The sequence below is a fragment of the Onychostoma macrolepis genome, chromosome 03 (genome assembly GCF_012432095.1).
Source record: "Onychostoma macrolepis isolate SWU-2019 chromosome 03, ASM1243209v1, whole genome shotgun sequence".
NCBI classification, from domain to species: domain Eukaryota; kingdom Metazoa; phylum Chordata; class Actinopteri; order Cypriniformes; family Cyprinidae; genus Onychostoma; species Onychostoma macrolepis.
In genome coordinates this window covers 41,055,210-41,071,748 of record NC_081157.1, presented here as the reverse complement: position 1 = coordinate 41,071,748, position 16,539 = coordinate 41,055,210, and the positions used below count along the sequence as shown (strand labels likewise).

Below are 16,539 nucleotides of genomic sequence, written 5' to 3'. Positions count from 1 at the left end.
TTCTTGTATACGCAAACACACACACGCACACACACACACACAAACACACACACACAAAAGCATAAAAACAGCTCTGTGTTGGCACACATCAGTGGCAACTTTCTGTCAGGAACTCTCCAGAAGCGATGCTCACTGAGACCACGAAACACAGAGGTGAGAGGAAAGAGAGGGGAGGAATATTTTCTGTGGAGCGTCTGCTTCTGAAACAGTTTTGGTTTCAAGTAAATTGCCATTCCACTTAATGATTCTGGTTCCTTAACGAATCCATTGAAAATTTCTGCTAGTTCGTTTTAAGGCCCCAATAATTATGTATACTAAACAAAAATGCTATAAAAATAATTTTCAGTAAAATATTTTAATACAATATTTTTTAAATATTGTTCTCTTCATTTAATATAATAATCTTTTTAATTAAAATGTAATTTTATTCTAACTAAATTCTCTTCTGAATGTAAAATATTTAAAATATAACAATATTCGTTACATTCAGTGATGAAGAAAATATTTTAAAGCATCTAAATACTGTTCTGAATTTGTATATAGATTTAATATAATAGTATTTTTAAAGTATCATTCTGTGCTAAATGTGTATCTGAATGTGTATAACTATTCACTATTCAGTCATATAAACAACCAGTTAGTTTAAATACTGATTTAATAGGATAGTTCACCCAAAAATGAAAATTTTGTCATTAATTACTCACCCTCATGCCGTTCCAAACTCGGAAGACCTTGGTTCCCTTGCAGTCTATGGAGGGTCAGAGATTTTCATCTCTCAGATTTCATCAAAAATATCTTAATTTGTGTTCCAAAGATGAATGAAGGTCTTACAGGTTTGGAACGACATGAGGGTGAGTAATTAATGACAAAATTTTCATTTTTGGGTAAACTAACCCTTTAAGACTCAAGTTTTAAGTACACATAACCGATAACTCATGAGGTGGAGAAGGATTCATTCAAAAGAATTGTCTCATAAGAGTCATTGGTTAATGAATCGGACTACAGTGGTCTTGCTGTATGCTTGTTTTTGCGTGCAACCAGCGAAGACAATGTTATAGACAGATATGTCAATTTATTGTCTTGGTATTATTGTCTTTTTGTATTATTTTGTGGCACCCAGTATCCCATCACATGTAATGCAATCTCACCACCGAGCCGAAACATCACTTGCATCTAGCATTCAGTAGCATCAAAGCGGTTATGGCTAGAAGGGATACAGCTCCGACCGAAATTAATTTTCTACCTATTAGATTGTGTTTTATTAACGTCTACACCTACCCCTTACAAGAATGAAAAAATAGAAATTATTGTTGTACAGTGTGACAAAAATTACGCTGTATTGATGTGCGCATGCCCAGTAGCGCCATACGTATCCCCTCTAGCCTTAACCCATCAAAGCACACCTGCTAAATAACAGTGCAGGAAACACTCTCAAGAGTATTTTTGTACATTGCTCCATCAACATGTGCAGACGAATGCAAACATTAAAGAATTGTTAACATAACCAAACGTCATGAAATTTGAAAAAATCTTAGTCTTCTATAAAACCACAATGTACATCAGTGATGTTATGACCTAAAATAAATGAAACCTAGTCCATCTGAAAGAACTTCCGGAGCATTACAAAAAATCCTCAGTCATTGTGATCTTACTAAACCGCAAATGAACTACTTTGGAGCAATGAATGGCTGTGATTTCAGAACTAAATTAGTCACTATGAGTAGACAGCTTGTCTGATGGGACTGAGACTGAGAGACGACTGGGCCTCAGCACTGTATACAAACACTGGCCAGACTTTTTAATTGGCTTCTTTTTTTGGTGAGTAGCCAATCAGGACAAATTTAGTTGCCCTTGGCAAAAAACATCCACTCGCGAAAAACTAAATATCACTGAGGTCCAAAAGACATGTGGCCTAGTTTAAGCATCCTTTACTCTGTCCGGACTACCTTCCTCGCCCTTTGTTTCTTTTCTTTTTTTTTTAAAACAATCTTTTCTTGACCCTTTACTCATTTTTTCTTTCCACTATTTTCAATAACACTGAAAACAAAAACAAGACATTTTCTTATTGGATCTTATTGGTCCACATAGCTGTACTCTACCCTTCAAAAGTTTGTTGTTCTTTTGTTTTCTTTTTTCTTTTTTAAAAAAATCAATGCTTTTATTCAGCAAAGAGGCTGATGAAGAGCCTGCGTGCTCGAAACATAACACACTATGCAAATTTTTAAAAATAAATTTCTTTGATACCTTTGGAGCTTTGGTGTTGCCGACTTTGCATCTCTAATATGCTTCTACTTGTTTTTTAGTTGAGATCGATGTTGCTTACTCTTTATTCAGCAAAGACTCATTAAATTGATCACAAGAGACATTAAAGACATAATAATGTTACAAAATATTTCTATTTTAAATAAATGCCGCTCTTTTGAACTTTCTTGCCATCATGGAATCCTAAAATAAATGCATCACGGTTTCCACAGAAATATTAAGCAGCACAACTGTTTTCAACAAACACTGTTTTTGCTGTATTATGATAAAATAATGCAGCTTTGGTGAGCAGCATACAAGACTTCTTTTTCAAAAACATTAAAAAAATCTTACCAACCCCAAACTTTTGAAAAGTAATGTATATTAATCATCAAATAAATGCTGACTGGATGCAATTTCCTTTAGTGTGGACATGCAAATTACTGATATTGTGTAAGAAACAACAACTTTTAATGTGCTGACCTCGGTATGACTTGGCGCAAAGATCTTGATTGTCATAGACTCGCCACAGAGACTTTTGGGAGGGGGATCTTGCAGGCGGGGAGCTGGCAGTCGAGACATTGCCGGTGTTGAGGAGTAATTTAGGGGAGGGTAAGTAATTTTCAAGTATCTCCAAGAACTTGCTGCAGCTCCAGGTCCAGCGCACTCGTGGAGGCTCGTAGTCGCACCGAAACACGCCCAGTGGTGACTTCTCGCCAAATGTGCTCATGTTGCCCGTGGTGATGCCCAGGCAGAGGGAGGAGCCAATGTTGAAGAGCCGCCCCCTGGTCACCCATTTCCACAGCTGGGCGTCACCCGTGCAGGAAGAAGAGAGGTAGAGCATGTGATCTCGTACCCCCAGGCAGCCCTGCGCTCCCTCGTGGAAAAACGCGAAAGTGTCCGATTCATCCGTATGTGCTGTTGCAGAAAGAGAGAGAGAGAGAGAGAGAGAGAGAAGTTATTTATCTGACACTGACATCCTGTACAAGAGAAATCTGATATCCCTGAAATCGTAAATATGGAAAGATCATTAATGTTTGATTCCAGCCAAGACATTTACAAAGGTTTGTAATGATTTTACACACCATTAAACCAAATGACTGATCCTACAGAGACAATTTCCGTCAAACTCTCAATGTCATGTGACCAAAACTGTTTTTGACTCACAGCTATTTTCGTAATACATTATTACTGCAGCAAACCCCTTCTGATTCTCTTTCACCGACTCATATGTTCAACAAAAACAAGCAGTTCTTATCCAACACAAGCAAAGCACAAATCCTGTTCAAACAATCCCACAAAATGTTTGTATGTGCTTTGACTTGCCTCAGTTGTAAAACAGTGATTTCATTACAGGTGAAAAGCAATTGTTTGAGGGAAATCTGCAGTTTCATGTAATCATATTCTGTATGTGTGGCTTTCATAATGGCTGCTCTCTATGGTATAATATGTCCTGCAATTGGAACATTTCATCTGTTTTTTTTTTTTTTTATCTCTGCATGCTTTGGTTTTGGAACACATCATATGTCTGACTGCAAATAGATAGTAATTTACAAAAACAAAACAGAAATTGCTCTGGGAGAATGCAGACATTGGCAATATTCCTCTTTTGTGTGAGCACACACATTTATCCCGGTTTCATCATAACTGCACCCATCAGTGACTTGTGGTGGTCTTCTGAATCTATGTCCTCTAGATACATATACACATTATATATTTATTTATTTTAAAGAATTCTCTTATGCTCGTCAAGGCTGCAATTTATTATCAAAATGCCAAAATACAGTAAAACAGTAATATTGTGAATTATTGTTACAACTTAAAAGAACTGTTTTCTATTTGAATATATTTTCAAATGTAATTTATTCATGTGATGAAAAGTTGAATTTTCAGCATCATTACTGCAGTCTTGAGTGTCACATGATCCTTCAGAAATCATTCTAATAAGCTGATTTGCTGCAGTTTTCATTATCAGTGTTGGATTTTCAATGATCAGTTTTCTCATGATTCATTGATGATTATAAAGTTCAAAAGAACTTATATTGCTTTTTCTAACATTAAAAATGTCTCCATTCACACTTTTGATCAATTTAATGCATCCTTGCTGAGTAAATATATCGAAGCAATGTCGCATCAAAATCATATGTTTTATTACTATAAGATATAGCAATAAATAACTACTCACGAATAATCATTTATAGTAATTTGATTTTAACATGACTGAAATTGATGATATCTGAATGGATGACGTATTGGTTTAACCTGTTCAGATGATTTGTAGACCGTTTGCAAACATAATAGGCTGCGTTACCTTGTTGTCAAGTTAATTACTGGTGTCAAAATTTATTTACTAGTGTCACTGAGTTCAATCTCATATTTTGCAATATTTGTTTTGTTTTTGTACTGTTGATTATTTTCTTAGAAAAAATGAACCATACACCATAAAGCTGCTACCAGATACTCACAGTACAGTAAGAATAAATACATATATTGGTATTTGGCTAGGTATATGTTGTTTAGAGAGAGAAGGACAGGGAAAAGACATGGCTAGGAGGAGAGTCGAGCAGAAGGCAGAAGAGCCAAGCCCAGCAGCGTTCCCAAACACCAGTCTGGTTTCTTTTTATACTTGCATTCTGCCTTTCTCTCTCTTTATCTTACTCTCTCGTGCACCCTCTCATTCCTGCAGGGGGGAATGCAAGGTTACAACCACAACGTCAGACAGAAAGAAAATCAGAGCAAAAGAAAGAAAGAGACAGGGGAAAAAAACTGAAGAAAGACCCGAGAGAAACACAGCTGTGTTTCCAAACAAGCAGGGAAAAGGGAAATGGGATCAATCCAAAAACAAACAGGACCTTCTCTTCTTTGAAAACAAAACAGAGACAGAAAGTTGAATGAGACCCTGGGAGACTTTCTGAACATCAATGCTCAAACATATATTTCCATAAGTAAGCATGCTGTCAAAAAGAACTTCTGTAACAGTGTCAAATAAAGTAAATCGGTGTTATGTAAAGGTAAATACACAGTGGCTCAGTTTTACCTGGATCTGGCAACAGAACATGGAAAATCCAAGATCAAGTTTTTAACTAGTGAGATGTAAAATAGCAAGAACTGAAAATGTGAACAAATGTAACTAGGACAATTCTTTCCATGAGGTTCTGATTCCACTTATTAATGACGCGCAATTCGTGACAAACCGGGATTAAAACAAGTCTTTCCATCTTCCTGCAGAACACCAGAAGAATTTGAGGGCATCATGTGATCTGAGTGAGTCATATAATTGGTGGAGGTAAGACCCTGGGGAGACATATTTCAGGAGGAAGGATGGTACAGACATGCGTCTTCACACAAACATCAAAGAGTTTCTCTCCACTTCTGACAGATAAAGGGCAAAGCAGGCTCAGGCAATTCATGAGCATCATCTTAATGCCTTCATTATAAATCAAGGCTTTACTTAAATGAATAATTACGGGCGTTTCAATAAAAACAAAAAAGATGAATGACAGTGTTTCAGTCTAATAATTTATGATTCACCTTCTGATGAATAGGTCAGTTTTTCATTTGATCAGATCAGGAATACATTTTCAGATTTTGTCTGAAACTATATATATATATATATACACAGTATATATAAGCCCAATTAATTCATTTTTAATTAAATTAATTAATTAACTGAAAAAAAAACAAAAAAAACACTTACAACTACATATTCATAAAAAAGAAAACCCAAAGAGCTATCATCATCAGCAACGTAAGTTACTTAAAACAAGGTTGCTGCAAGGGAATCATTGCTTTGAATAAAAGCATCTGCTAAATGACGACTTACTTCCAGAACTACTGCATAACATAAAACAGAAACAAATCCCATGACAACTGCCGTAGGATGTCAGTAAATAATGCATTAAAGAGCATGCTGTGATAAATAAGAAATATTAGACAGATTGTAATGTAAAGTGTCTTCAGATCAGCAGTGGTTGTGTGATTAAAGAGAAATGAATGGCTACGGGTGATTTGTCTGAAGTGCTGTTAGAGCACTGAGAGGAAGAATACCATCCATTAGAAGCTTGCCGGACAGTTATTGAGTAGGCCGACAGCTTACAGGAAGGAACTTTTTTCAGCCTGTGGTTTTGGCACGAATGCTCCTGAACCACCTTCTTCCAGATGGTAGAGATGAGAACAGACCATGGCACGGATGAGGCTGCGCAGCTAAACGAATTGTTTTTGCGATCACTGGTTACATAATGCTGATGATGACATTGATATAACTAGTGTGGGCGAAATTTGTATCTGCATCAGAGACTGTGGAATGTCTCCAATTAATTGTTGTCTTAAGGTTTAAAGTGGGCCTAAAACACGCCTGATTCACAACTTGCCATCTGAAACAGTTAACCACACTAACACCAACTCAGAGCTCCATTGCTACGTTAATGATATTCCAAGCCAGGCAATAACCAGTTGCTGTTATCTTAGCAATTAGCAATGTTCTGATTAGTGTTGTTTGACTACTATTGGTTTTCTAACAGCCTATGTGCAGAGCGGCTGATTTAATGCTAACATATACACTTAAACAATACAATGCACTGGTGCCAAATAAAATGTACACAAAATTGTGAGAATGCAGAGGACACTTATTTTACATACTTATTTAATCAAAACGAATGACTGATTTATCAGGACTTATCAGTTAATTTGTCTATTTTACAGAGAAAACTTATTTAAAACTTCTTTTTTTTGACGTATGGTTCCATGAAGAACTTTAAATATCCATAGAACCTTTCCAGAGCACAAAAGGTTCTTAGAAAAAAAAGTTATATAGATTCTTCAAAGGCTGTTCACTGAAAGACTCTTTAAAGAACCAAAATGGTTCTATAGGATCACTGCAAAACCCCCTTTTAGAACTTTTATTTTTAGGAGTGCACTTCTGTGTTTTTCAAATCTACTATCGCCAACATATTAGAAACTAGTCAACGGCTTTGGAATTTGGGGTGTAAATCCCCATGAAAAATACAAAGGATACCAGAAAATGGAAAAGGCAGAAGAAACAGGCGCTCGGTGGGGGGGACTCCACTCCATGAAAGGGTGTGTGAGCTTAGTCATGTGGTGGTATGTGGTTTTCCTGAACCCTGATTCTAAGCAACCAAAGCTAAACGTTTATTATTATGACAGATGTATTTTTGTTTCTCCCTTCCCCTTTTTGTAGGAGGGTAATGAGTACGGGATATGAGAGAGAGATGGAGTTAGGGGGAGGAAGGTAACAAACCAGCTGGGAGACAGGGAGGAAAAAAAGAAGCAGTGAGGGAGCAAAAGGAAGGGTGCAGAGAGAGGTCAGGGTTTTGTATAGATGATCCTTATATTCTGTAAACACTGAGATTGACCAACAAACAGGAAATTCCGGCCGGTATTTGTTTCTCGGCTCCCGTTACTGAGCCCTTAACCTAGCCAGAGCTGTGACCTGAGATCCAACCCCAACTGAGACAGAAACAGATATAAGAAAAGGGTCTGCTCCCAGTTTTTTTTACTGTACTGGCATGTTTTTAACACAAAAAAATTGAAAAATCATCATCAATGATAATAATTGAAAAAAATTTTTTTTAAAAAGCTAGAGCTAGAGAAAAAGCTAAAAACATGCAAAAAAATATGATATTACAACAATAATAAATTCCAAATATTAAAACAATTACTTAATTATTTTCCAAAAAGCACTTATATATTAAATATATAATTAAAGCATTGAATGATCAGTAGAATGGTGCTAAATTGTAATTTTATTTAATTTCTATGTTACCAAAATGTGCATGCTGATTAAAATTAATAGAAAAATAAAAAGATAATGACAGACTGGGTAACCAGATTCTAAATTGAGCATTACATATTAAATATCGAAATACAATATTTTGATGATGAAAATATCAAATTTTTAGTCATTTAAATATTTAATTAAAAAAGATTTAATACAAAATTGAAAACTGATTCAGTAGATTGTTGTTATGATTAAACAAAACACTCAAAAGACCTGAGGTGACACTGCAACTACAGCATTTTGCGTCAGGTCTTTGGTGACGTATTTTTAGCTTGTTCAACAACACTGCTCTGTTCTTCAAAACTTTTTTTCTTTTTAATAAGGTTGTGACAGTCCCTGACACAGAGGTGCAAAAACCTATCCGGTCTCTGCTGGACTGTGAAGTTGAGAGAAGCACTAAAAACTATACAAGACCACCGAGACGTAGACAGCCCTCAGCTGCGACTCGTTATTGTGTAACTGGATATATTTAGGGCACATCTGCTTACGGGGTGAGAATCAAGCGCTTGAGAACACAGGTTAACAGAGCAGTGAGAAACCTAGAACATGCTTCTGCAAACAAGCATAACGACTGTGCCTTTATAACGAAAAACGTCCCTTTCGACCAAGTTGCACTATAAAACATAAAAGCTGTGCTGATGGTGCTGCGTCTGTGAATGAGTTTCCTGAATGAATCTTTCAGATAAAGACACTCTTGTTTGTTAAGAAAACGAACCAAGGAATGAACCTGTTTCTATAGTTTGTTGAAAGAAAGTATGCAGCTGACACAGCTGGCAAAATGATGAAAATTTTCAAATGGCTTTGCTTTGTTGCGCTTTTGTTTAAACACCATTTTTACCAGAGTTTCATCTTTTATACCAGGTAAGTTAACAAAGCTTTCACGCATTAAAAACATCATGTTTATAATGAATCATTCAAGTAAACCATTCAATGACTCAAAAATACCACGCAAAAGGTCGCCACCTACTGGCGTAACCTGCAGAAAGTATCAACAAAGTGAGTTCTCTCAGTGAATCGATTCAAATGATCCGAGTCACTGGAACGAATCAATAGCCCCAGCACCAGCGCTCGCACTCCCCTCCCCCGGTCTCTCGTTCTCTTCTCACATCTGGTTCCACTCAGAGTTTGGACTTTCGTGGCATTCCTTCACATCAGTGCAGCCAGAGCCAACATAACACAACAGCGCCCCAAATAAAACCAAGCCTCACATTATTAGTATTATTTTTAAATCACATAACACGTCTATAATCATGACAACAAAGCAGTCAGAAAAAGGCATACGAAAAAAAGTGATAATGAAGCGTAAATGTTTCCTACCTGAGTGCACGGTGCTCCGCTCCAGGCTTAATAGTAGAAATAAATATAAAGTGCATCTGCAAACATTTATCCACGCGCGACTCCAACAGCCCTCCCGGTGCCCGCCACCGTGCTGATGCATGCCCGCGGAAAGGTGAAACGGAGAGAAAAACGGAGGATTTCCCGCTTTCCCGCAGAGAGAGAAGCAGGAACGGTGAAGAACAGACAGGCTTTGAGAGTGTCAGTGTCGCTGTGTGCGTGGACTGTGATGAGTTCAGAGTGAATGAGAGGGGCAGACCGCTCACTTTCACTGCACACGTCCCAGGAAAGTGAAGCAGAAGAAGGCGGAGAAATAGCCTAAGTTTGAATGACTACCCGATACCCGGGATAAGTGTCCAGGACTCAGAATTTACTAGAAGTTCGCAACTCTTTGCTCTGAGGCAAGAGAACCCGACGTTGTTCATTCTTTGTGTATATTTCAGCACTGGTTTGTTATACTTGGGGAAAGAAACAGCGTAGCCTACTTAAAAGGCTCCTCTGACAAAATCAAGTAAATATTATACCCTGCATGTTTTCTGAAGTTAGCACATAAGGTTAGACTAACACAAAAAAATGTATTACAGACCAATAGTTTTCATACACATATATGACACTCCACAAATACCTACAATCTAGGCAAGGGCCTAAAACCCAAATGGTCAAACAAATGGATAGTGGAAGGAAGTGCTTAACCTCAGGAGGTCAAACTAAATCGCGATTAATCGCATCCGACATATAAGTTTTTGTTTGCATAATATACGTGTGCTCTGTGTATAGGCCTATTTTATTATGTATATATAAATACACACTCATACAGTATATATTTTGAAAATATTTGCATGTCTATATTTATATCATTTCTATTATAAATATTTAATATATAAAAATTTATATTTTCTGAAATATATACGTGCATGTGTTTATACAGTGGGGCAAAAAAGTATTTAGTCAGCCAGCAATTGTGCAAGTTCTCCCACTTAAAAAGATGAGAGAGGCCTGTAATTTTCATCATAGGTATACCTCAACTATGAGAGACAAAATGAGAAAAAAAAATTCAGAAAAATCACATTGTAGGATTTTTAAAGAATTTATTTGCAAATTATGGTGGAAAATAAGTATTTGGTCAATAACAAAATTTCATCTCAATACTTTGTTATATACCCTTTGTTGGCAATGACAGAGGTCAAATGTTTTCTGTAAGTCTTCACAAGGTTTTCACACACTGTTGCTGGTATTTTGGCCCATTCCTCCATGCAGATCTCCTCTAGAGCAGTGTTTTGGGGCTGTCGCTGGGCAACACGGACTTTCAACTTTTCGATGGGGTTGAGATCTGGAGACTGGCTAGGCCACTCCAGGACCTTGAAATGCTTCTTCTGAAGCCACTCCTTCGTTGCCAGGCGGTGTGTTTGGGATCATTGTCATGCTGAAAGACCCAGCCACGTTTCATCTTCAATGCCCTTGCTGATGGAAGGAGGTTTTCACTCAAAATCTCACGATACATGGCCCCATTCATTCTTTCGTTTACGGATCAGTCGTCCTGGTCCCTTTGCAGAAAAACAGCCCCAAAGCATGATGTTTCCACCCCATGCTTCACAGTAGGTATGGTGTTCTTTGGATGCAACTCAGCATTCTTTGAGTTTTTACCAAAAAGTTCTATTTTGGTTTCATCTGACCATATGACATTCTCCCAATCCTCTTCTGGATCATCCAAATGCTCTCTAGCAAACTTCAGACGGGCCGGACATGTACTGGCTTAAGCAGGGGACACGCCTGGCACTGCAGGATTTGAGGCCTTTGTTACTTTGGTCCCAGCTCTCTGCAGGTCATTCACTAGGTCCCCCGTGTGGTTCTGGGATTTTTGCTCTCAGTTCTTGTGATCATTTTGACTCCACGGGTGAGATCTTGCGTGGAGCCCCAGATCGAGGAGATTATCAGTGGTCTTGTATGTCTTCCATTTTCTAATAATTGCTCCCACAGTTGATTTCTTCACACCAAGCTGCTTACCTATTGCAGATTCAGTCTTCCCAGCCTGGTGCAGGTCTACAATTTTGTTTCTGGTGTCCTTTGACAGCTCTTTGGTCTTGGCCATGGTGAAGTTTGGAGTTGGACTGTTTGAGGTTGTGGACAGGTGTCTTTTATACTGATAACGAGTTCAAACAGATGCCATTAATACAGGTAACGAGTGGAGGACAGAGGAGCCTCTTAAAGAAGAAGTTACAGGTCTGTGAGAGCCAGAAATCTTGCTTGTTTGTAGGTGACCAAATACTTATTTTACCGAGGAATTTACCAATTAATTCTTTAAAAATCCTACAAAGTAATTTTCTGGATTTTTTTTTCTCATTTTGTCTCTCATAGTTGAGGTATACCTATGATGAAAATTACAGGCCTCTCTCATCTTTTTAAGTAGGAGAACTTGCACAACTGGTGGCTGACTAAATACTTTTTTGCCCCACTGTATATATATAATAAATATACACAGTACACATACATATATTATGTAAACAAAAACTTTTATTTTGGATGCGATTAATCGCGATTAATCGTTTGACAGCACTAATTATTATTATTAATGTTTTTAATTAATTAATGAAATTATTTATTTTATTATTTTAGCTGTTGACCAAAACATATTCAAGTTTAAGTTATATAATGAATATGAGCTGAAGCAAAGCAAATGGAGCAAAGTTGATTGGGTGGCGCTTCATAGCACAAATAGACGATGACCCAAAACATACAGCAAAAGCAACCCAGGAGTTTTTGAAGGTAAAAAAGTGGAATATTTTGCAATGGCCAAACCAGTCTCCTGATTTCAACCCGATTAAGCATGTATTTCACTTGCTGAAGACAAAACTAAAGGCAGAAAGACCCACAAACAAACAACAACTGAAGGCAGCTGCAGTAAAGGCCTGGCAAAGCATCACAAAGGAGGAAACCCAGTCTCTGGTGATGTCTATGAGTTCCAGACTAAAGGCAGTCAGTGCCTGCAAAGGATTCTCAACAAAATATTAAAAATGAATATTTTATTCATGATTACATTAATTGGGGGTCTCTTTATAAAAATGGTTGTAATTCCTAAGAATTTTGTGTTATATTTTTGTTCAACCCCTTGAATTAAAGCTTAAAGTCTGCATTTCAATTTCATCTTGATTGTTTCATTTTAATTCTATTCTGGTGGAATACAGAGCTGAAATTATGAAAATTGTGTCAGTGTCCAAATATATGGCCCTAACAGTATGTACACACACACACACACAAGCACGTCTTTTTCCAAAACATTTTCGTAATATGTTCCTTGCTGGTGGAATAATCTTCTCAACCCCATCCAGAATGCTGAATCCCTGACAATATTAAAGAGACAGCTGAAAACAAATCTTGTTTGACTGCATCCTACTTTAAAAAAAACCAAATCACTTCTCTACGGTTTCACTTTTCCTTGACCACTCCCTGTTGTAGCAAGCACTTCTCGTATTTATATGATGAATCCCTTTTTGTGTTCCTCATATTTGATTTCCTCATATTCTCACTTTGGATAAAAGCATCAGCGAAATGAATAAATGTAACGGACACAAAAAAAAAGAAAAGAAAAACATGTTACTTTTAATGCAAAATGAATGTTATTGTTATATAAAGTTTATCAAAGATGTCACACCAAAAAAATTGTTTTTCAAGATTTGCTCCTCTAATGGATTAAAGTCATGACCACATTCATTCAGTCATTAGTCTTTGCTCCAAGCTGTCACAGAACCCTCTTAAAATGTACTAATATGTAATTAATAATTACACTTTAGGTACTAATATGTAACTTAATGGTAGTAATATAATGCCCAGTGACAGCTTTACTTACTGCCAGTAGAAACACAATTATGTTGGACAAACTTTGTGAGACAGCCTGAGATATGACAGGAGAATACTTTGACTCAAGCTGTGGATGTTTTTGACACTCCTTGTACTGCTTGGCAATCCAGGACAGGTTCTGTAATGTAATCGCGCATGAGATCACTAGGCCAGAGTAAATAATTGGGTGGAGTGGTTTGGTTTGGTTGGAATAGTTAAGACAGGCCTGCTTTGGTAAAGCAATCAACCACAGGTTCTAGCTGCTGCTTGCCTACATGTTTGTTCAAAACAATCCCCAAATGGTGAGTTGCCGAGACTGGAAGTCTGCTTAAGATATAAATGAGAGTTCTTTTTTGTAACACAGTTGTGTAAAAATTAAATAAAAAAGAATAAAGCAATAATTGCATATATAACGCATGTTATTAGGGTCTTTGCAGACTGTGGGTGACTACTGATTCAGTGACTTCACGAAGTCGGGTTCAAAATAATTATAATCCCTGTAATTGATTTTGACCATGAAGTCAAACAGCTGTTGAACATTTTTAAACGGTCCAAAAGCATTTGGCTCTGCTTCAGACTGAATAGGTCAATGATTCATCCAGCATCCATCCAAACTATCTGTTTCTGATTGAATAGAAAATTATAGGGTTTCAGAGATTTCACAACCCATTCCCGAGCACTGCATACTAACAAATCCACACTTTCTCGAACACCGAAATCCACAGACTGCAAGTCTAATGCCTTGCCTTTCCAAGATTTCTCCAGCAGGTTTCACATTGAATTTGACTTCAGCGCAGTCATTCTGCAAAGGTCATGCAGTGGGCACAGTTGCACATCTTGGCGTACAACTGATAAATACTGCAAATCCAGCTTTGCTGAGGAGCTGGAAGGAAAACACAGACACAGATACCCTGAGGTGAGATGCAACCTGGATAAGTCAGAAGCAGGTACATCCCGCCCACTGAACGAACGAGAGACAAACAACGGAAAAAACACTGCTCTACACACATTTGACAGCATTTCAAAAACAGCAAGGGAGTTATCAATAAGTCTGTTGTGAATTTATCAGGTCTAATAATCAACTTGAAAAATCTGGTTTCTTCACATGCAAGAAATGACATGAAAACACTGGTTTTGCATTGTTAGGTCTTTGATACAGACCAGATGCAAGTAAACAAAGCCCAAAAATGCTTTATTTATGTTTAATAATGGACACCTTAATTTATTTAGGACACTGAATTACTAAATTTACTAAAACACACAACTATAATGACTTATTTTGATAAAGTGATCATTCTAACTCAAAAACAAAAATTTACCAATGCCAAACTACCTGCTATTAAGTGTAAGGAAAACATCGGATCCAGTGCAATGTTACTTCAGTATAATTTACATAGGAATATTTTGAATACAATTTCTATTATTATTAAATTTTTATTAAAATGAATTGTATAGTTTAATTTTATGCTTTTGTCATTAAATAAATAAATAAAAACACACACACACATATACATATGTACACACACGCACACACACACACACACACACACAGTAATAGCCAAAAATATCAGCACCCTTGGTAAATATGATCAAAGAAGGCTGTGAAAATTAATCTGTATTGTTAATCCTTTTGATCTTTTATTTACAAACAATTCACAAAAATCTAACCTTTCATTGGATAAGAATTTTAAATGGGGGGAAATAAAAGAAAAAAATTCTTATGAGCAAAATATCTCTCAAGTATATTCCCATTCATATTCACAATTTTGAGCACTCCAGGGTGATTATGAACATGAAATTATCCAGCCATGGCTTCCTGTTTCACAGAAATATAAATAGGAAGGTAAACAAAGCCCAAATTCCCTTAATCATCCATCACAATGAGAAAAACCAAAGAATATATTTCTGATGTGCAGCAAAAGATAACTGAGCTTCACAAATTAGTGAAGTGGTTTTAAGAAAAGAGCTAGAGCAGTGAAAATTCCCATTTCCACCATCAGGGCAATAATTAAGAATTTCCAATCAACATAACATGTTATGAAACTGCCTGGAAGAGGACGTGTGTCTATATCGTCCTAATGCACGGTGAGGAGGAGAGTTTGAGTGGCTAAAGACTCTCCAAGGACCACAGCTGGAGAATTGCAGAAAATAGTTGAGTCTCGGGGTCAGAAAAATTGTCAAACAGCACCTACATCACCACATGTTTTTTGGAAGGGTTTCAAGGAAAATTCTCCTCGCTCATCCAAAAACAAACTCCGGCATATTCAGTTATCAGACACGACTGGAACTTCAAATGGGACTGGATGAAAATGAGCTTTTTAGCAGCAAACACTCAAGATGGGTTTGGTGAACACAGGGATAAAAAGTACCCCATGTGTACAATGAAATACACTGCTGTATTTTTGATGTTGTGGGCCTATATTTCTGCTGGAGGTCCTGGACATCTTGTTTAGACACATGGCATCATGGATTCTATCAAATACCAACAGATAAAAAATCAATAAGTGACTGACTCTGTTAGAAATCTTATAATGGGCCATGTTTGGATCTTCCAACCGTACAATAATCCAAACACAAACCTCAAAAACAACACAAAAATGGGTCACTGAGCACAAAACCAAGCTTCTGCTGGCCATTCCAGTCCTCTGACCTGAACCCTGTAGAAAATGAGTGGTGAACTGAAGAGAAGAAGCACCAACATGGAGCTGGGAATCTAAAGGGTCTGGAGTGATTCTGGATGAAGGAATGGTCTCTGATCTCTTGTCAGGTGTTCTCTAACCTCATCAGGCATTATAGGAGAACATTTAGAGCTGTTAAACTGGCAAATGGAGGTTTCAAAAAGTATTGAATAAAAGGATACCGTTAATTGTGGCCAATGTGTATTAGAGAAAAACATTTCATAATGATATTCCCCCCCCATTTAAAATTCTTATCCAATGAAAGGTTAGATTTTTGTGAATTTTCTTTTTATAAAAGAACAAAAGGATTAATACAGAATTAATTGTCACAGCCTTCTTTGATTATATTTACCAAGGGTGCCGACAATTTTGGCCATGACTGACTGACTGACTGACGAGAGAGAGAGATCTATTTAGCCTTTATTTTTATAATTCTATTTAGCCTCTTTTTTTTGGTACTTCAGCTTACTTGCATTAAACATTTCTAAAGTTAGGTTTCTCAGCTGTATTTAATTTTACAGTATTATTTATATACAATTATAGTATTTATTAATATTTTTAATTAGCTTTTATTTTTATATTTTCATTAGATTTTAATTTTAAAGTTTCAACTTTGGGCTTTTTTCCATTTTATTAGTTAGTAGTAAATATTTC

At 36.8% G+C, this 16,539-nt stretch overlaps 1 protein-coding gene across 2 annotated transcripts in view; it reads right to left on the bottom strand.

Moving 5' to 3' along the window:
* mrc2 (mannose receptor, C type 2) overlaps nt 1-9,747 on the bottom strand; it is a 32,190-nt gene extending 22,443 nt beyond the window's left edge. For both annotated transcript variants that reach the window (XM_058768999.1, XM_058769000.1), the window contains exons 1-2: nt 9,356-9,747; nt 2,725-3,159 (exon numbers count right to left, since the gene is read on the bottom strand). In XM_058768999.1, the coding sequence (XP_058624982.1) occupies nt 2,725-3,159; nt 9,356-9,476 (556 nt within the window). In that variant the 5' untranslated portion in view covers nt 9,477-9,747. The remainder of the gene's footprint in view (nt 1-2,724; nt 3,160-9,355) is intronic.
* Nucleotides 9,748-16,539: the final 6,792 nt, after the last annotated feature.